The 20408-nt window shown below is 42.6% G+C and overlaps 1 protein-coding gene across 4 annotated transcripts in view; it reads left to right on the top strand.

Annotated features, from left to right (window-relative positions):
• The window catches only part of si:dkey-13n15.2 (protein transport protein Sec24C), a 65324-nt gene that overhangs the window by 44269 nt on the left and 647 nt on the right, over positions 1 to 20408 (top strand). For 2 of the 4 annotated variants that reach the window (XM_051950909.1, XM_051950908.1), the window contains exons 9-27: positions 6111 to 6800; positions 7046 to 7104; positions 7531 to 7584; positions 9311 to 9422; positions 10236 to 10363; positions 10522 to 10657; positions 11667 to 11779; positions 12025 to 12137; positions 12839 to 13030; positions 14737 to 14833; positions 14951 to 15055; positions 15807 to 15974; positions 16265 to 16361; positions 16444 to 16592; positions 16751 to 16889; positions 17483 to 17604; positions 18129 to 18308; positions 18550 to 18747; positions 19228 to 19317. In XM_051950909.1, the coding sequence (XP_051806869.1) occupies positions 6158 to 6800; positions 7046 to 7104; positions 7531 to 7584; positions 9311 to 9422; positions 10236 to 10363; positions 10522 to 10657; positions 11667 to 11779; positions 12025 to 12137; positions 12839 to 13030; positions 14737 to 14833; positions 14951 to 15055; positions 15807 to 15974; positions 16265 to 16361; positions 16444 to 16592; positions 16751 to 16889; positions 17483 to 17604; positions 18129 to 18308; positions 18550 to 18747; positions 19228 to 19317 (2895 nt within the window). In that variant the 5' untranslated portion in view covers positions 6111 to 6157. Of the gene's footprint in view, positions 1 to 3405; positions 4939 to 5375; positions 5628 to 6110; positions 6801 to 7045; positions 7105 to 7530; positions 7585 to 9310; positions 9423 to 10235; positions 10364 to 10521; positions 10658 to 11666; positions 11780 to 12024; positions 12138 to 12838; positions 13031 to 14736; positions 14834 to 14950; positions 15056 to 15806; positions 15975 to 16264; positions 16362 to 16443; positions 16593 to 16750; positions 16890 to 17482; positions 17605 to 18128; positions 18309 to 18549; positions 18748 to 19227; positions 19318 to 20408 lie in introns of those variants that run through there. The other 2 variants (XM_051950910.1, XM_051950906.1) reach the window with 2 other exon arrangements.

Below are 20408 nucleotides of genomic sequence, written 5' to 3'. Positions count from 1 at the left end.
GGAGAGTAGGGAGCACCACTGCTTTATAGACCAGGATTTTGGTATTCGCTTGGAGATCGCGGTTCTCAAAGACTCTCCTCCTTAGCCTTGAGAAAGCCCCACTGGCACTGCTGAGGCGGTGGTGTATTTCATCATCTATGACAGCCTTTGATGAGAGGAGGCTGCCAAGGTATGGAAAGTGGTCCGCATTTTCCAGTTGGATGTTATCGATGGAGATGTTTGGAGATATGGCAGGTGTGCTGCAGTTTGGTGGTGATTGGTGGAGTATTTGTGTCTTTTTATATTGACGGCGAGCTGTTTGTATGCTTTGGCAAAAGCAGACAGGATGCACTGAAGGTCCTCTTCTGAGAGGGCTACGAGAGCATTGTCGTCTGCATACTGCAGCTCCATGACGGATATGGTGGTGGTTTGACCTTTAGCTCTAAATCGGTTGATGTTGAAAAGTTGGCCATCGGTTCTGTACATGATTTTGACTCCCTGGGGCAGACGTTGGCTTGTAAGATGGAGGATAGCTGCAACGTAGATGGAGAATAGTGTTGGAGCGATAACGCATCCCTGTTTGACTCCCATGTCAACTCTAAAGGGTTCTGTTTCATCTCCACTGCCACTGAGTACCGTGGCAGACATATTGTCATGCAGCAGTCTCAGCACCCGGATGTATTTTTCTGGGCAGCCAATCTTTGCCAGAACCAGCCAAAGGGCCTGACGATTTACTGAGTCGAAGGCTTTGGTGAGGTCTATGAAGGCAATGTATAATGTCAGATTTTGTTCCCGGCATTTTTCTTGCAGTTGGCGAGCAATGAAACTCATGTCTGTGGTGCCTCTGCTTGGGCGAAATCCACTCTGGGACTCAGGAAGAATGCTCTCTGACAGGGGGGGTGAGACTATTGGTCAAGACCCGAGCAAGGGCTTTCCCTACGGTGGACAGAAGAGAAATGTCATGGTAATTCCAGCAGTCAGCCTTGCCCCTCTTTTTAAAGATGGAGACAATCAAGGCATCCCTAAGCTGTGCAAGGATTTCCTCTTCTTTCCATATTTTCAGAAACAGGGCATGAATGTGCTTCAGAAGATCAGGACCACCTTTCTTCAGGGCTTCTGCTGGGATGCCATCAGGTCCAGCAGCCTTGTTGTTTCTCATCGTCCTGATGGTGTCCTGTACTTCATCCAGGCTCGGTGGTTCTCCCATGCTTTTCTCTATCGGCTGTTGAGGGAGTTGGTCAAGGGCCTCCATCCCAGGAGTGGTGTCTCTGTTTAAGAGGTCCTTATAGTGCTCTTTCCACCTGTTTGCAATTGCCTCCTTGTCCTTCTGAAGCAAGAGCCCATCTTTAGAGCGAAGGGGGCTTAGGCAGCGGTGGCTGGGGCCATATACTGCCCTTGTGGCATCAAAGAATCTTCTCGTGTCTCCAGAGTCGGCAAGCTGCTGGATCTCCAGAGCCTTCTTTGTCCACCATTGATTCTTCAGTTTCCTAACTTGTGTTTGTACGGCTGCCTTTGCTTTGGCTTGGGCTGCTCTTTTAACCTTGCAATGAATGTTGTTTTGCCAGGCGATAAAAGTTTGCCGCTTGGTTTCGATGAGCTGTTGGATCTCGCTGTCATTCTCGTCAAACCAGTCTTGATGTCTCCGCTTTTTGTGACCGAGGATGCTTTCGCAGGAATCCACAATAGCAGTGGAAAGTGTGCTCCAATTTTTTTCGGTACCCTCTGGGTACTGTTTTGGCAAGGCTGCCCTAAGAGTATCCTGCAGCTGTTGTTGGTAGACGATATCATCCAATAGCGCGACGTTAAGCTTTGGCCGGCTCTGTCCTTTCTGCGACCTTCTTTTCCGCATTAAGCGGCTAGACATGATGGAGCAAATGAGTCTGTGGTCAGTCCAGCAGTCATCTGCACTGGTCATTGCTCTGGTGTTAAGGACATCACGGCGGTCCTTGGAGCGGACTATGATGTAATCAATGAGATGCCATAGCTTGGAGCGAGGATGCATCCATGATGTTTTGAACTTGGTTTTCTGATGAAAAAGTGTCTTGGTGATGACCAGGTTGTGCTCTGAGCACTTGGCTAGCAGTAATATGCCATTGGAGTTTGTGTTTCCAACCCCTTCTCTCCCCATCTTGCCGCTCCATAGGTGGTGGTTTCCTCCCACTCTGGCATTGAAGTCTCCAAGCAGGATTAGCTTGTCCTCCTTCGGGACTTCAGATAGTATTTTGTCCAGGTCAGCATAGAAGGCCTCCTTTACTCCATCCTGTGCATCAAGCGTTGGAGCACAGGCACTAATAACGGTGGCCACCTGACTGCTGGTAAGTCTCAGACGAATGGTCATTAGGCGCGCGTTGATGCTAACAGGGAGTTCATAGAGGTGGTTGATGAGGCAGTTCTTAACAACAAAACCCACACCATGGATTCGTGGCTCATTTGCGGCCTTTCCCTTCCAAAAGAAAGTATACCCGCCTTTTTCTTCCTTCCGCTGCCCTTCATCAGCCAGTCGGGTCTTGGAGAGTGCTGCGATGTCAATCTGGAACTTCCTTAGCTCTCTGGAGATGATGGCAGTTCGCCTTTCAGGTCGATCACTGGCTTGGTTGTCCGCGAGGGTTTGCACATTCCAGGCTCCAATATGTAGTTTTGTGTGTTTCTCACCGCGTGGTGGTGATCCCTCTGGATGCGGTATTCCAGACAGGATTTTGTGAGGCAGGCTATGTTTGGGGTACCTTTTCTAACCCCCTCCCCTACTGGGGTGAACAGAGTGGATCCTGAATAGGGCTGCTCAGTCATGGGTGCAGCTGCCGAGAAGCTCTTTCTGCCTCAGTCCAAGAACTTAACGACTGTATCAAACACCCATCGCCTGTGTGCCAGGTCGTGGCTAAGGACTCCCAGACTTAAGTACTCATGCTTTAAAGCTTAAGAGCTTTATTAACTTGCCAATTCACTTTCTAGGCGTTGGTTGTCTTGCTGCTCACATCTGCTGGATGTTTGTTGTCTTTTCCTACAAGTTAAACGTTTTATTTGCATGTCTGCACATCTATACCAACCATCCCTCATAACATTATTTAGACACACTGGCAAGCAAAAACCAAACATTCCAGCTTGAAAATACAGCAACAGAAAACACAAACATGTCCAAAACTAAGCTAAATCCTGAACCTAGTGTGTCTGGTCCTCATCATAACTAGCCAGTAATGAAGACAATTTGTATATTTGTTTTGGAATTTCTGTGATAAAAGGTGTTTTTTGTTTGTTTGGAGCCTTAATTTAAAGAAATGTAATAAATTTGCTTTGAGCTTCGAACATTGATGCAGCAGATTCTCATTTGTGCAAGTCAAGGAGAAGTTCAAAGGGTGGAAAACTGTATTTTTATCCCTGATGGCAGAAGCTGGCTTGAGTTCATTCATTTCTCTTTCTGTCCCCTTGCAGACTCTTGCTATAAACCCAAACAGAAATGGGATGAAGCTGAGGTTCGAGCAGTGGAAAGACACTTGATGAGTTTCATCCAAAGACACAAGTTGCCTGGGAAAGACGACTGCATCCAGTGTCTGGAGGCTGAGCCGAAAGCACTGAAGACCCGTTCGTGGAAAGGTGTAAAGGACTACATCAGAAACAGGATCACTGCCCTGCAAAGACAAAGTGGTCACTCCCACAAATCATCCAAAAAGACTTAAGACTTAAAACCCTGGTAGAGAAGTGGATGGGATTTGTTGTCGATTGCTAAACCTGTTTTGTGCAACTGCAGCCACTTCTGTTTACTCATCCTTCATCATGTTACGTCGTTATTTGTCTTTTATCTTCTCATCAGTGTCCACCTCCATCTTTTTCACAGCACCGCAAGCATCGTGGCCAAGAAAAAGTTGATTTTTGATCATTTTTATTTTTGCTGTGAATGGATTGCAGCTGTTCTCTGTCCCTGCTCTTACTTCTTCTGATTACAGATTTTTAGTTTGATTCATCTTGTCAAGTTCGTTTAGCAGAGACGGTTCAGAAACGCTGATGAATGATGATGAAGATGTTATACGGATTCTGCCGATGGCAAATTGTTGAGATTGACCAATTCATGTGGTGTACAGTCTTTGGTTGCTCGGTTCGGTATACTGGCATGTGGTATTTTGTTCTACTTTGTGTAACAGTTTACCAAAAATGAAGTAGCAGGAATAAAATTTCAGCAGTCTTTATGAACAAAAAAAGATGAGTCGTATTATTGCAGTGAGTTGAGTTACTCTAATTCTGTGGCGGCTGGCCAATAGAGGGCGCTCGGGCCGACTGCAGTGACTGGTTTAAAAGGTTGTGCAACAAAATGTTAAGTTAAGGGTACCATCATTTTTGTCCAGGCCTGTTTCATATTCATGCAAAGTAATCTTCAACAGAAGAGTACTGTCTGTCTGTACACACACACACACACACACACACACACACACACACACACACACACACACACACACACACACACACACACACACACACACACACTCATTCCCTTGACCAGATTTTTCTTTGTATAAAGTTGACTTTAACACAACACATCACCCAGCAATGTATTGCTCTGAGTAATTTTTGGGTATTTTGTCTAAATAGTATGTGTTTGCTTATGTAATCTGCTCATCATTTTCTAGCTTGTTCACTGAAATGTTGAAATCATCAAAATTGTTGTAGATTGTATTTTTCTTTCTCTGCTAACTGAAAAATCACTTAATTGTTGCAGTTCTGATCAGTTAGTAACATTTAGCTTTATCATAAATTACTGTACAGTATTTTTCTGTCCTAGTATTCATTTCTTAATATACTTAACACTTAAAATAATATTTGAGTGGTCAATTCAACACTAATGCACTGTTTCATGTGCTCAGCTGTATATATAATTTATTGCCAAAATTGTGGTTATGCAATAAGTTGTGCATGTTTTGTGCAAAAATGCCTCAAGTTATTAATATTGGCATTAAAGAAGTATTTCACAGAGCACTGATATCCTGCCGTTTCTGTTCAGTTGTATCGGGATGGTTACTGAAACTGACTTGATATGGCACAGCCCCACCTAGAATATTTTTCACCAGCCGCCACTGAGTAAAAGGTAACACTTGGTGCTTTACAGAACTGAAGAAATAACAAGACTATAAAAACATCAGGTCCCTTTTAAAAACCAACATGGCTCAGCTTATTATTTTTTTCTTAAAACAGAACTCACCATCTTTTCTCTGATATGATTTCAGCTTTCGATGGTTCGTTTTTGCTTCGTTTCATAATGAGAAACTAACATTGAATGATGAAATTTTGATCTTATTGGTTATTTTGGTGTTGGTAAATTGATGCATACATAAACATCACAGATGTGTGATACATGATGTTGAAATCAATAGAATATTATTTTTGCATGTAGTTGTAGCAGGCTTTTACTTTGAAAGAAAATGCCGGAATGTGTTGCCGTAATTCCCGCTAACTCTGATGCTAAATTGCAGCAAAACTCGAGGTAACGGACGCTGTGGCGGCTAAAATCTTCAAGTTAAGATGTAATATTTTGTCGGGATGGATTGTTAGATTTATTTTAATATGACATCAAGTGTTTCGTCGCAGCGGAGGCGAAATTGAGACGATAACGTCCGGAACGTTCACGATCAAGCGCTGCCTGCTGTGTCTGTTGATGTCCAAAGGTATCGAGTCGAATGTTTTATCAAAGAAAATAAGATTTGTTGTGGCAGACTGAGCTTGTTCCCCCAAACAGTGTCTTTTTTTCTATAGTCAGATGCCAGGTATCTAACCCTCCCTCGTAAGAGTATATCTGTGTTGTGGCCATATAGTCAATAGTTGTAGGCTAATACTAGCTAGCGAGCGTCAGCTACAAAATAAAACGTGAAGTTAATATGAAAAGTATGGTGATTTTTAAACTTTAATTTGGTTTAGTAGTGATGGTTTAAGTCGGGTGGCTGTTGGTGAGGCAGCTATCTGCTATAGTCACGAGACGAGGCGTTTATAAAGATGGAAGTTCACACACTCATGGCTAAAATGAGCTCTTTATTGTTTGCAGGTACTGCTAAGCTATCTGCTGTAACCGTTGGTATTATAAATATGATCCTGTGTCACAGGACAGGTGCGTATCACGACTGCTTATTTTTTCCTGTTTTGGTGTGCATTAGGTCCCGCCTCCGTGTAGATACTCACCTATCAGTGACGGTTATGGAGGATGATGGACGTCCCCTCAGCCAATCAGAGCCAGACAACCCTCCAGCCGTGGGCGGGCCAGAACGGCTGGTCCACCGCTGCACATCCAGGACCCCTCTGCAACCCCCTGCCTAGCTTTCAGCATCTCAGCCTGGGCTCTCCTTCTGACCAGACCCCCTGCTACAACCACATGCCCGACCTCCACCTCCAGGGAGACCTCACTCCCTTTTCGCCCAGGAACAACACTTATCCCAGCATGCAGTATGTTCATAGTGCTGACCAGCGGATCATTCCTGCAAGCCAAGGAAAAAATATACCTCTGTGTTCTCTTCCCCTCAGAGGAAGCCGAGTGATACAGCCTTGCAACCCCCAACAAATGTCACTTTATTCCCCTCAAAGCCCTTATCAAGCAGTGTCTCCCCCTTTCCAGCCTCCGTACATGCTCCAGGGTTTACTGAATGGACCTCAGTCGCCACATCAGAACCATCTGCCCATCAGCCCTCTGTTATTTCCACCATGTGAAACCCAGAGTCCACAGTGTATACCTCAGGCTGCACTTGAGAGGGCAAATGTGGGGTCTTCTGGTGGATATACTCACACTCTTGTGTCACCCACCTCCCCCATCCAGCAGCAGCCTCACTGGGCGCTTCCTCCACACTCCAGAGGTAGGTTTGCTCAAATATGATGTGCCTCCCACTGGAACTGGTTGTTAAAAAGTAATTGACTCTCTAAATGAAACCAGGAAAATCCAGCCCAGACTGAGCAGCACTGATCAGTAAAGACATAAATCATGTATAAGCAGCCTAATTAACTAAATACAGCCAAGTAACAGAGCGTCACGTTAGCCTCATCATTCAGGATGTCCATCATCTGGATCTGTCCTCCACTGCCTTTTTGTTTTTCTCCTCAGGAACTATGAATGAGTTTGTTCCCAATGCACCTGCACAAGACCGGAACGTCACGCCGCAGGTGGGGAAAGCTTGAATATTTAATATGCGCATATTTTTATTTTTTAGATCATTTTTTTAGTCAGTTATGGAAAATCGCAATTCACAAATATCTAAAATGACATCTTCATATGTGTTTAATCTCCTATAAAACGGAGGGGGCCATGAGATCCTCACACTAAAGGAAAAAAGATGTCAGACTGGTTTATTTTTTTTACTCAGCTTCCAGTTGTGTATGTGTGACAGTGAGTAGTGAACTACGAAACATCAGTGGAAGGCTCCTATCCCTGCGCTGCAAGACCGAAAGATTTAGGAAATCTTTCTTGCCATCAGCAGTCAGGCTATTCAGTTCAAAATTAAACAGATAAGAACCCTGACAACTGAATTTCCCTTCGGGGATGAATAAAGTAATTCTGATTCTGATTCTGATTGTATTTCCTCACTGCAGTTTCCCAGCTCTGAGTCCCGTTATGGCCTGGACCCAGAGCTCCTGCCCAGCGTTGTAAGTTCCTTCATTCTTATTTCTTTCCTTCATTGGTAGTTGAACTCCTGCAGCTCGTCTAACAATGAAAGACTATTTCTTATGCAGCTTTTTTCTGAGTTTTACCCTTAAGAGTGACACACATTGGCAGAGGGGTTACTTTAAATATCCTAACACAGTTCCATGTAATCTGCTGCTCCCTGCCTGATTGGCAGCATCACAAAGTGTCACATCAGCTGAGGCTTGTCATATGCCACAGATAACTGTTGCTCATAATGACACACGTTCTAGCAAACTGGTCAAAGGCAAGTATAGCAAGACCTTACATTTTATACACCGATCAGGCATAACATTATGAACACCTGCCTAGTATTGTGTTGGTCCTCTTTTTACTGCCAAAACAGCCCTGACCCATCGAGGCATGGACTCCACTAGATCATTGAAGGTGTGCTGTGGTATCTGGCACCAAGATGTCAGCAACAGATTCTTTAAGTCCTGTAAGTTTGCGAGGTGGAGCCTCCATGGATCAGATTAGTTTGTCAGCACATCACACAGATGCTCGATTGGATTGAGATCTGGGGAATCTGGAGGCCAAGTCAACACCTCAGACCGTTCCTGAACCATTTTTGCTTTGTTGCACGGCGCAGTATCCTGCTGAAAGAAGCCACAGTTAACAGGAAATACCGTTTCCACCAACGGGTGAACAGAGTCTGCAGCAATGCTTAGGTAGGTGGAACGTGTTGAAACAACATCCACATGGATGACAGGAGCCAAGGTTTCCCAGCAGAACATTGACCAAAGCATCACATTGACTTTGCCGGCTTGCCTTCTTCCCATAGTGTGTCCTGGTGTAATGTGTTCCCAAGGAAAGAGACCATCCACGTGATGTGAAAGAAAATGTAATTCATCAGACCAGGCCACCTTCTTCCACTGCTCCATGGTCCAATTCTGATGCTCATGTGTCCATTGTTGGTGCTTTCAGCAGTGCACATTGGTCAGCATGGACACCCTGACAGTTATACAGGCTCATACACAACAAACTACGATACACCTTTCTACCAGAACCAGCATTAATGTCTTCAGTAATTTGAGCAACAGCAGCTCGTAGATAAGACTGGAACACACGGGCCAACCGTTGCTCCCCACGTGCATCAATAAGTCTTGGCCACCCATGACCCTGTTCATGGTTCACCACTGTTCCTTCCTTGGACCACTTTTGATAGATACTGACCACTGCAGACCAGAAACACTCCATAAGAGCTACACTTTTGAAGATGCTCTGACCCAGTCCTGAAGCCCTCACAGCCTGGTCCTTGTCAAACTCGCTTAAATCCTTACGCTTAAACATTTTTCCTGCTTCTAAGATCAACTTTGAGGACAAAATGTTCATGTGCTGCCTAATATATCCAACCCACTAACAGGTGCCATGACGAAGAGATAATCAGTGTTCATCACTTCACCTGTCAGTGGTCAGAATGTTATGCCCGATTAGTGTATATGTAATGCTGCATTTTAGCTACAAGAACCTCTAAAGTAAAACTGTTCTGTTTCTTTTGCAATGAGATAAACAATTTTCTAGGACTTAATATTCACATACTGATGTGGATTCATAATTTTATACATATATGCGCACAGACATAGCAATTAAATGGATATAAACATTCTGTATTATTTCCTGTGTCCTTTGAAATGCTGTGAAATTTTACCAAATTAGCTTCTGTCTTTCTCCCGCTGGATCTCCCTTTAGGTGAAGGTGATGACAGAAGACAGGGCAGAGTGGGAGGGCAAGGTCTTCGTCTCAGAGCCTTTTTCATGTCTTCCTCCTTTGGCAACTACTTCCTGCATCGTAGAGGACAGAGGTAAACGAACAACACTTTCGGCATCTGTGCCACAGAAATGCACGCTAGAAAACCGTGCTATATTCAGAATTATGGTTGCAGGTAGCAGGATTATGAAGTATTATTTTGACGTTTGTCTTGCCTTGTCTGACTTTTTTTTGGATGCGTCAAGGTTCTGTATAGACTTTGCCATACTAGCAAACCAGTCATTGCTGGTTGACATAAAATGCATTGTGTTAACTTATTTTTTTTTTAATGTAACGGGTGTTCATTTATATGCGAAAAGTCCTGCGCTCCAGCTTAAAATCATACATTATGCATGAAATACAACGTTTATTCTGTGCCTAGTGAATGCTTTTAGTATTTTAACAAATAATTTCACAGGTTAATGATTGAGATCGAAGAAACAAAAGTAGAAATCGGACGCACACGCAATCTGAGAATTAGAGGCTGATCATGATAAACATCCTTTTCATGTTGTCCTTCAAGAGCTTAAACCACCACGTCTGTAATGTCACAGGTTCTGTACAGATGTTAGAATTGATTTGTGCTCGCTAAAGCTAGAGGCAGAAATCGACTTATAGGCAAAAGTCGTTTTATCAGACTGAAAAATCACCATGACCTCTCCTGTCTGGGTCAAAATTGTGGCTCAGATCAGATGTTTTGGATTTTTAAAATTGTGCAAGACATCAAAACAAAGCCAGATCTGAATTACTGTTAATCAGTTTGCCCACTCTTTCTTTCTTTCATTCTTTCTTTCTTTCTTTGTTTTCTATTTTGCTGTAATTTAAGCCCCCTGAATGTCATGTCATATTGGCATTGTGCTTGCTGCAGGCAATGCGAGTCCTTCTGCCATCCGTTCCACCTCGTATTGTGTTCCTTGTGAAGGTCAGACGGCGCTGCTCAGCCGACTGCCACTGGGAGCTCTGGTCACTCCTCTGGTGAAACAGAAAGCTGGAGAGGTTGGTTTTTTAGCTACAGCAATGAACAAAACAATGGCATAGACACGGAGAAGCCCAGGATGTGTAGGGAGACAAACCAGCTCTGTTGCAACAATTTGTCATGTAGAGCCGTGGTATGAGATGGAAATGTGTGAATTTAATGTGCTTTTGTCTGTTAGAAGCCCCTCCCGCTGTGCAAAGAGGCAGAGTGCATTGTGGGTTGCAGTTGGTGTGGAGCCTCCATGTGCTCGGCGATGGGCTGGCGGGATTGTGGTCAGAGGTTCTACTGCCCCTTCTGTGGCAAACTCAGCGATGGTACGAGAATTACGGTTTAGTTGAACCTTTCCCGTTAATGTGGTCAGCTTTGTACTCTTCTCCTGCAATGAAAAGATTGTGAACAGCAGTTAGTGGTGAAATCAGCATGAGAACATTACATTTACATTAAATCATTTTAGACTTTTTAGTTCAATCTGGTTGAAGTTAAACACAGAAATTAACCACCTGGAGGGGTAACTTTACTCACTGTATTGGGGATCTCCATCCACAGATGTTTACTTGCTGGCTGACCTATTTACCACCATATTTACTTCTGCACACTGGCTTGTTTATATGCATGAAACTGGCTTTCACTGTTGGGATCGAGGCCGGAAGACAGCAGGGTGAACTAACAGGAAACTATAGGAAAAGTCTTTGAAAAATCTCTAGCTGTCTGTGGATGAGAGTAAACCCGGCTGTGCAACCACAACTGAACCTGCAGCTGTGATATGCACCCTGGACATAATGTTTGCCCTGCTGAAAATCTACTACAAGAACCAAGAGTGGACAGACTGGATGCTCAGCTTTCTATAGGGTCATTTCTGTGTTTACTCTGTGAGATTTCAAAGCAAATACTGAAAATGAAGTCAGTTGGAAAGCTTTGGGGAGCTCATGCTAACTCCTGCTTCTTTCAGTCTGTACAGCAAGACACTCAGAGCAACAGTAGCTTCATTAATGTAAAAATACACCAGCTTGAGTTCTTCTCTAAGCTTTCAAGAAATACTCGTCCAACATACTAAGAACCAAACTGAAAATATGTAGCAAGATTATGTAAAGTAGCTAATGAATTGTGTGGTCAAACAGCGCTGTTCCCAGTGCAGTTAAGAGTGAAATTATTTATTTGTTAGTTTAATGAAAATTATTATTTCCTGCTGGAAAGTGATGAATGATTAAATGAACAGAAGTTAAAAATGTCACTTCCATTTCATTGTGTTTAACTGTTGCCTTTAGCTTTAATGTAGTTTATTTTCCTGTATCAACAGTTCTTCTCTCCTCTCTTGTGTCTTAGTGCCGTGGCAACACTATCAGCATTTCCAGCCAAAGATGGAAGGGATCCGAGTCGATAAAGACAAGAGACCTGAACTCAGTATGGGGTCATATGAAATACTCAACTCTCAGAAGGTAAACTTCACCCTCGACAGTTGTTTCTTTTATGTTAGTTGTCATTAACTGCTCTTGAATATGGACTTTGTGAAGCATATTTAAGTTATTCGGTGAATAGAGAGCCTTACTGAATTAGTTTATATACCCAAGTCTGATAACATTCAGTTATTTTCTCATAAAACTCATTTATGAAGAAGTTGATGCTCTCAGGATTTTATCTAGAAAGATGCCATGTGTGTGAATTTTGCTGTGCTTGATCTCAGGGTGAACCTGCTGCGCTGCTTCTGGCTATAGACGTGTCTACAGCAGCGCTGCGAGGAGGACACCTGGAGTTTGTAACACAACAGATACACATGTTGCTCACCTCCCTGAACAGGTAAAACAGGCTCTCACCATATATGTATACAATATACTCTCTGAAAAATGTGTCATTTTCTTTTTTAATAAATTTGCAAAAATTTCTACATTTCTCTTTTTTCTGTCAAGATGGGGTGCTGAGTGTACATTAATGAGAAATAAAATGAACTTTTTTGATTTTGGCAAATGGCTGCAATGACACAGAGAGTGAAAAATTTCAAGGGGTCTGAATACTTTCTGTACCCACTGTGTGTATATATATATATATATATATATATATATATATATATAAGCCATTTTTGGTTTTAATTTGAATGATTATGGCTTCTGACACCAAGTCAGAAAGTGTGTATCTCAAAATATTACAATACTTCATTTCGAGTTTGAGTAAGTTGCTTTTCAAATGGTTCAAATGTCCTGTATCTCTCAGTCAGTACATGCAACCACAGGCACGCTGACTTGAATGAAGACCGTCATCAGCATCGTCACTAGTATTTCTAGTGTTATTTTAGATTACTGATTTTTATGTTTAGCAATACTGTATATTGTGTAGTGCTTAAATTTTATTGTATGTTTTAATCAGGCACTGCATGTTTTTTCATGTTGTGTCATTTTTTCTGAGCAATACATACAAGAATTTTCTTTTCTCATCTCAACTCAACTCATCGTATCATATCTGATCTGATCTTGTCTTATCTTGTCTATCTATGTCTTATGCAGGGAGGACGGTGACTCCTTGCTGGACGTCCGTGTTGGTTTGATGACGTACGACAGCAGGATCCACCTGTACGACCTCAGCCCCGACTTGTCCCGCCCACACATGCTGGTCATCACAGAGACGGAAGACCTCCAACTTCCTGTGAGGGAGGGGCTTCTGGTGTCCCTCAAAGACTGCATAAGCAGTGTTGACAGGTAACGGACATGCTGACTGGTCAGTCAGATGTATGTTGAATGCTCTGTATGCTGGACTGACAGAAGGCTGTACTGTTCCGTTAGTGATGCAGGAAATGGAAAAACGTGATTCTCTGCTTGGTGCTGATTTGCTGTGAAGTCTGTTTTAAGATGTTGGTGCTTCAGCTGACGGGACACGGATTAGAGCATTGATTTGGTATTTATCAAACACAATATTCAATCAGTTGTATTAGTTTCACTTTGACTAGCCAAAAACGTCAGTAGTTTCCATGTATCCTTCAGTGTGGGACAGTGTCAGACCTAAATGCACTTGTTGAGCATCATGTTTAAAGCTCTAACATGCAGCTGTCACAGTATAGAAATAAGAGGCTGAATTTTCTACCAGCATTTCACTTTTGTACATCATTTGTAGTATTTTTTTTTTACTGTTTTAAATGCTCACATTCATCACAGCTCTCCATTATAACAGCCTATCCCTCAAAATATTGATCCATTTTGAGCAGAAGACAGGTCAACAGATGCATCAAACGTCCCGTTATATGGGAGCATTCATAGACCCTAATGAGAAAAAACCTGGGATAACAAATCACTGTCATGATACCCATTATCTCTGAATGTAGTTGTAGGTTTTGTCAAACCAGAAAGCCTGGCTATGTCGAACTTCCCATGTAGCCTTCAGGAAACACAAAACGCCACAACTAAACGGGATGTCACAATCCATCACCCTAACAAATCGTATTTTACCCTTTATTTTCATAAGTTGGTGCTGTTTATTTTAACATTTAGAACCCATCCAGTCAGAAATGTTTGATGCCAGCAGCAGTTGAAAATAGAATCATCAACAAAAAGTGAGGAGTGGTTTAGCAGATGATGCCGTCTCGTGCGTTTTGAGACCGCAGAAACTATTACAAAAAGCTATTCCTGTGATATTATTTGCAATTCTTTGATATTCTTTGTGCTATTGTGGAAAAAAAAATGTAGATACATCCTTGTGTAGTCTGCAGAGGTGAAGTTCATGAGCTCCTCTAAGGAAGCTTGTGATGTTGCTTTGTTAATACTCAACTCATGGTAATGTTGTTATTATGTTGGTCCCCTTTCTGCTGCTAAAACTCCTCTGACCCAGTAGGACATGGACACAGGATTGCTGGGGATGTCCTGTGGCACCAGGATGGTGGCAGTGAATTCTGTGGGTTGTAGGGTGGGACCTCCCTAGATCAGGCTTATCCTGGCACATCTCACAGATGCTCAATAAGACTTGGATTGGGGGAGTGTGGAACCTGGGTGAATACTTAATCTCATCTCAGGCCACTCCTGAGCAGTTTTTGTGATGTGTCGGGGTGTATTGTCGAGTGACAACTGGCAGCAAGGACTGCTGACGGGTTTCTTGACCTGCAATGTTTAGGTGCATGTCAAACATCCTCATGAATGTCAGGACTGAAGGTTTCCCAGCAGAACGTTGTGTTAGAACAAGGAGATCGATGTTTTTCACTTCACTTGTCAATGGCCATAATGTTGTGGCCGATCAGTGTACATATCACATATAACTTAGTTTGGTTATGCATAAAAGAGCTTTTTAGTATTTTATCTGCCTGAAATTGTTGTCTCTGCACTCTGTTGTATTGGTTTCTATTCTATTTGATGTCCTTTGTCATAAATAATCACAGCTTCTAGGAGTTTCACAGTTTTTTCTCTCTCTGTGTGTGAAGTGTGTTGCAGCTCATTCCTCAGCTGAGTGCAGAGTCTGGTGATTCCAGTGGAGTTCCCATGGAGCTGCCCATCAAAGCAGGGCTGGCCGTGCTACAGGTGGACATCAGTGTGTAATGATGAGGCCTTGTGTTATATTTATTAAAGGTTTCTCTTTGTGTGTTTTGGCCGCACAATTTTGGTTAAAATCCTAACCCTGATTGTCTTACAAACCAGGGCCTGAACTGTCCTGGAAAGCTGCTGATCTTCCACACTGCTGCTCTGATAGAGACCGGACTCACAAACTCCTCCTCAGGGTTCTTTGGCAGCAACAAGCCAAAGGTACACCATGACCAGAACATTCAGTTGTAGGACGAGGTGTGATCAACGGTTCTGAGACTGCAGCTATAAAACGCAAAAACTGAACCTGATTTAAATTCTCATGCAGCGATTCTTATGCCGTTTTTATATAGTAGCAGATACATTATGAGTGAAATAAGCAATCATGCTTGATTTTTTTTTTGAGCCAACAATTCCATAGTACATTGAAGACAATCGTCACTGTCTGTGTGTCAGATTTGGCTCCTGTTACTTATTCCATTTCCTCAAAATGAAATTCAACTTGAAGGATCGCTGTTCTGACAGTGGAAGAGATTAGCCCATGTCACATAGGATGTACTTGAGGAGAGTCATTGGTGTTGTTAACGGTGTATCGCTGCACAAGCTGACTGCTTTGATGGCCACATTTAAATCAGGTATGATTTTGCTTCTTATAGTTGCAGTCTCAGGACTTTTTCCTGAGTATCGTAGAACTTCAAGTGATGAGATCACCCCCAGACTCTGACCTTTTGGTTAAGGTCCTCTCTGTTTACATGCAATGCTTAGAAGTAAAAGCAAAAGTTCAGAAATATATGTTTACTCTAAGCCCTGTGACAGACTGGCGACCTGTCCTGGGTGTTCCCTGCCTTCACCCGAGTCAGCTGGGATAGGCTCCAGCACCCCCCGCGACCCAAGTGAGGATAAAGCGGTGTATAGAGAATGGATGGATGGATGGATGTTTACTCTAATTCCCTCCTTTTTTGTTTTTTTTCAGTCCATTTTTCAGCCATCAGAAGCAGCTGTCTCATTGGCCAAGGAGTGTGTCCGTCAGGGATGCGGCGTTCACCTGTTTGTCCTCTCTCAGCAGGATGTGGGCGGGGCATGGCCCGGCCACATTCCATATCTAACAGGTGGAGCTCTGCACACCTACAGCCACCTCCAGGTACACCGACAGCTCCTACTGCTACACCAACACAAAAAGCCCACAATTAATAGCAGAATTAATTGTCCAAATCTGTTGCCTGAGGATTAGTTTGACATTTTTGGAAATACGCTGAGAAAACACATATCTGATGGATAAATTTAAGGCCGTGACCAGCAGCGAGTTGACTCAAAATAAGTTAATGAAGATGATTAGAGCTATGGACTTTTAGCTCTACTTTGGTAAAGTCAAACATGCTAAGTGTACGGATTAGGTTTTATTGTACATTTTTTTTAAAACTTCCACTGCAGGGGGAAATGGACAGAGAGCGTTTCAGCACTGATCTAAAGAGGATCATAGAGACGGAAACAGGTTACAAGGCTGAGCTCAGGATATTTGTCAGCAAAGGTGAGAGATTAATTTATTCTGATGCTCACAGAGTGTTGTTTCAAACTACTTGTGATGCCACTACTTGCAACTGTCTCAACAGATTTACGTGTGTCCGGCTGCTACGGACTGTTTGTCCCCGGTCCGAGCCCTGGGCACGTCACCATGGCAACCACTGACAGGTGGACAACACTGGCTGTGGAGCTCGCACACAGCAGAGCTCTGGATGAGACGAGAGGCGTTGTCATACAGGTCAGAAACAGGTTGACTTGTTTTATGTCCTGTGGATCACTGTTAGTTGACATTGGATTGGACTTTTACTTGATCTTTAGATGACAGTCCTTGATAAAACAGTAACTTACTGCACTGAAACTGGCTGTAATCCTCTTCTTTCCCCTCCTGTGTGTCAGGTTGTTCTGTCTTACTGCGTCCAGACAGGAGAGAGGAGGACCAGGGTTCACACTCTGACCCTGCGATGCTCCCATCAGCTACAGGACGCTTTCCGCCACTACCAGGCCCAAACGCTGCTCACCTTCTACTGCAAGAAGAGTAAGGAATTCATACTGAAGATTAGGACTGCAACTAACAATTATTTCCATTGTTGATTAATCTGCCAATTCTGTTCTCGATTGTTTAATTACTTGTGGGGTCTAGAAAATGTCAGAAAATGGTGAAAAATGTTGATCTGTGAGGCTACGATGACTTGGCTCATGTCAAATCAGTCATTTTGGGCTTCACATGTCTTGTTTTGTCAACAAAAAAACCACACTAAATGTTGTCTTAGAGTACAGAAACCAGAAAATGTTAAAATTGACGAAGCTAAAATTAGACAAATTTAAAATTTGATAACTGTTCAATCAATAATTAAAATAGTTAGTGATTAATTAGATACATTTAAAAGATCAGTGAAGGCGTTTTAGAACTTTTCAGCCCCCGTTTCTCAAAATAAGTAAGGTGTTATGTACATACTGATCACTTAATATGAATCAGAAACAAATTAGTCTCTAATTTAAGGATTCCCTCGCACCGGTTCCTAAAAATGAACACCACATCTGTAAATGTTGCCAGTAGAAACTACCAGAGAAGTTTTTATTTTTATTTTTATTTTCAGGTGCTACTGTTCTTGTTTTGTGTCTGTCCAGTGTACTGTGCAGTGCTGGAGCGCCCTTTGCAGGAGCTGAGAGAAGAGCTGCAGACGGAGATAACGGAAGCACTGGCGTCCTACCGCAAACACTGCTGCTCTGCCTCAGTGTCTGCTGGACAGGTGAGGTTTTTCTACACACAGATGCATGAGGATATCCTCCGTATTGTTAGCTAGGTTCTGCACAAGCTTCAATCATAAAAATATAAAAAATATTATATCTCCTTTGTGCCCAACAAGTTGTGTCCTTTTCCACAGTGTGAGCTGATCTGTTCCAACCCAGTGGTGTTTGGAATGGCATCACAATTTTCCTAACTGGAATTCTGATTGGTTGGCTAGTTTTATTCCTTTGGGAATCAAAAGAAAGAAAGACCTAACTGGTTCTACAGGCAGCCAAAAAGTCACTGCAACTAGTCAATGTTCACCACGGTCCTACCTTTCTGCCCTCCGATTGGTTCCCTTGTCTTGACCAGCTGCATCCTCTCTACCTGTGTTGAATTTATATTCTAATTAATTTGACAAATACTACCAAGTGCTACTTTCAGCCTCATCCACTTTATTTCACATTCCAAACCAAGTTTACAACCATGTGCATCGTGCTTCATCCTTCCATATCTTTGCCACTGTTCTGTCTTTGTGTCCTGCAGCTGGTCCTTCCTCAGTACCTCCGAGCTCTTCCTGTTTACATCAACAGTCTGAGGAAGAGTGAGGTGCTGCTGCCGGGTCTGAGGAGCTCCGTCCACCAGCGACTGCAGCAGCGCTGTCAGGTGCTCAGCATGGACACCTGCAGCACCGCCACGCACTTCTACCCGCTGCTGCTGCCTCTGGTCAGTGTCCGTTTATCAGATTTATGAAGCGACTAAAGCAGTTTATTCCAGTCAGAGTGAGGCTGCTGTGTCAAGTTGAAGTAGGAGGATATTTAATAGTGGAATGTTTGAGTTAGAGGTCTTAGGTACTCTAAAACCTGAAGAAATAACTTCAAAACTGTGCAAAAACTAACAAGTTAACCTATTTAATTGAAAGAGTGATTGATTTATGTTGTGTGTTTCTCTCCTTTGTCACCTGCAGCCGCTGTCAGTCGACAGCTCCAACCCTCCAAACCCAGAGGAGGCACTGCGCTGCTCTGCTGCCAGCCTGGAGCCCAGAGGTCTGTATCTGGTTCATGCACCCCTCACCCTGCTGCTCTGGGTGGGCACCCAAGTCCCAGCATGTACGCTGGTGGAGCTCTTCAACACCAGCTGCTTCTCCTCTCTGCCCTCTGGAGAGGTGAGAAATTACTGCAATGGCTAAGGCATGTATTTTATCTAAGGGCTAGTTCATATGTAATGTCTTATTTGGTGTTGAATAAGGGGCAACTAAATTAATAATTTTATGTCAATGGGAAATAAACAACAAATCTCTAACTAGGTGCAGCAACTTTTGTGTAAAGATTTCAACCCGTAAGTAATAAAATTTGTGCTTTTTTGAATGGTAGTCACTGGTGGAATAAATGAAAAATACACAAACTATGAAAGGTCTTCTATCAACCGTATTCCATTAACTGTGAAGGAATATAAGGTGATGCATTCATAAAAAAACAGTGATGCCTTTCACCACTGACTGCAGCCATTGTCATGATGCCACTGATTCAAGTGAAAATATTATATCCGAATGGCCAGAAAGTGCACAACAGTTTGTAATGAGATGACCAGCTCACTGTTTAGTCTGTTTCTGGTGTTTTGTGTTTTTATTGCTGTGCTCCTTCAGACCAAGCTGCCAGTTCTGGAAAACCCTCTCTCCATCAGTGTGCGATCCCTCGTCCACACGCTGAACTCCCAGGCCTCCTGCACCCGCAAGGTGAGCTGCTGACTGTCGCTAAAAAAAAGAGTCAGGCCATCGTGACCTTCAGTTACACAGCTACTATCTCACTTTGTGAATCTCAGCTGTTGCCTTCCACTTATTCTAATTCATTTGTCTTCATCCCATGTTATTATTTTGTCCAGGTTTGTGTAAATGTAATCTGCTACCAGGAGACAACAGAAATGGGAGATGGTTACACGTTGCCTTCTGACTTGTGCTCCTTTCCAGCTATAGAGATACTTAATACTTTATATTAAAAAAACTATGTGGACACTAAATGTTTGGAGGTAAAACAGCAGGCTAGCAACCTGTAATAGCTTAGCATTAGCTTTGACAAATAATTTTTATTAGCAATGTAATTGTATTCATTTTAATTTAGGGATAAAATTGTCCATTAAAATATTTCCGGATCCTTTAAACATATTTTAACCAGTTAAAGTATTTTTGTTTTTATATTATATATTTCAATATTGTCTTGTATAAAAACAAACAAACCCTGACCTCAGAGCATCATTTCATTTGTGAAAAGACTTTAAATATTTCACTATAATGTGGAATATTGCTTTACCATTACTGTATTATTGTCAGTATTACTTCTTACTTTTACATTCTAGTCTTGTTTTACATTAGCAATTTTTGTTTTCAGAACTGTATTGTGTTTTTTTTAAATCAGGCACTACGTTTATTTTCATGTTATGTCATTTTTTCTGAGCAATACACAGAAGAATTTTCTTATCTTGTCTTAGCTTAGCTTAAGAAGCCGAGCTGCTGCTTTCTGAGCCAGTTGGAGAAGAGGCAGTGACTTTTGGTCAATACCCGATAGAAAGATTATAGTAATCGAAATGTGAGAAAATGAATTTGAGAATCTGTTTTTCTCGATCTAATTGTAGAGGAAATGACTTGAGTCTGGAGAGGGTTCATATTTGATGACAGTTAAATACCAGTAATTAAAGTTAAGAGAACAGAAACCTGGTGGAGCTGCTGTCCTCTGTACTAAGGAGAAGGTCTGAATTCAAGACTTGATAATTCCTCACAGCCTCCTCAGAGCAGTCTTCTACAGACTTTGGATAACACAGCTATAAAAATCT

The sequence above is a fragment of the Acanthochromis polyacanthus genome, chromosome 7 (assembly GCF_021347895.1).
Source record: "Acanthochromis polyacanthus isolate Apoly-LR-REF ecotype Palm Island chromosome 7, KAUST_Apoly_ChrSc, whole genome shotgun sequence".
NCBI classification, from domain to species: Eukaryota; Metazoa; Chordata; class Actinopteri; family Pomacentridae; genus Acanthochromis; species Acanthochromis polyacanthus.
This window is presented reverse-complemented; position numbering and strand designations above follow the sequence as displayed.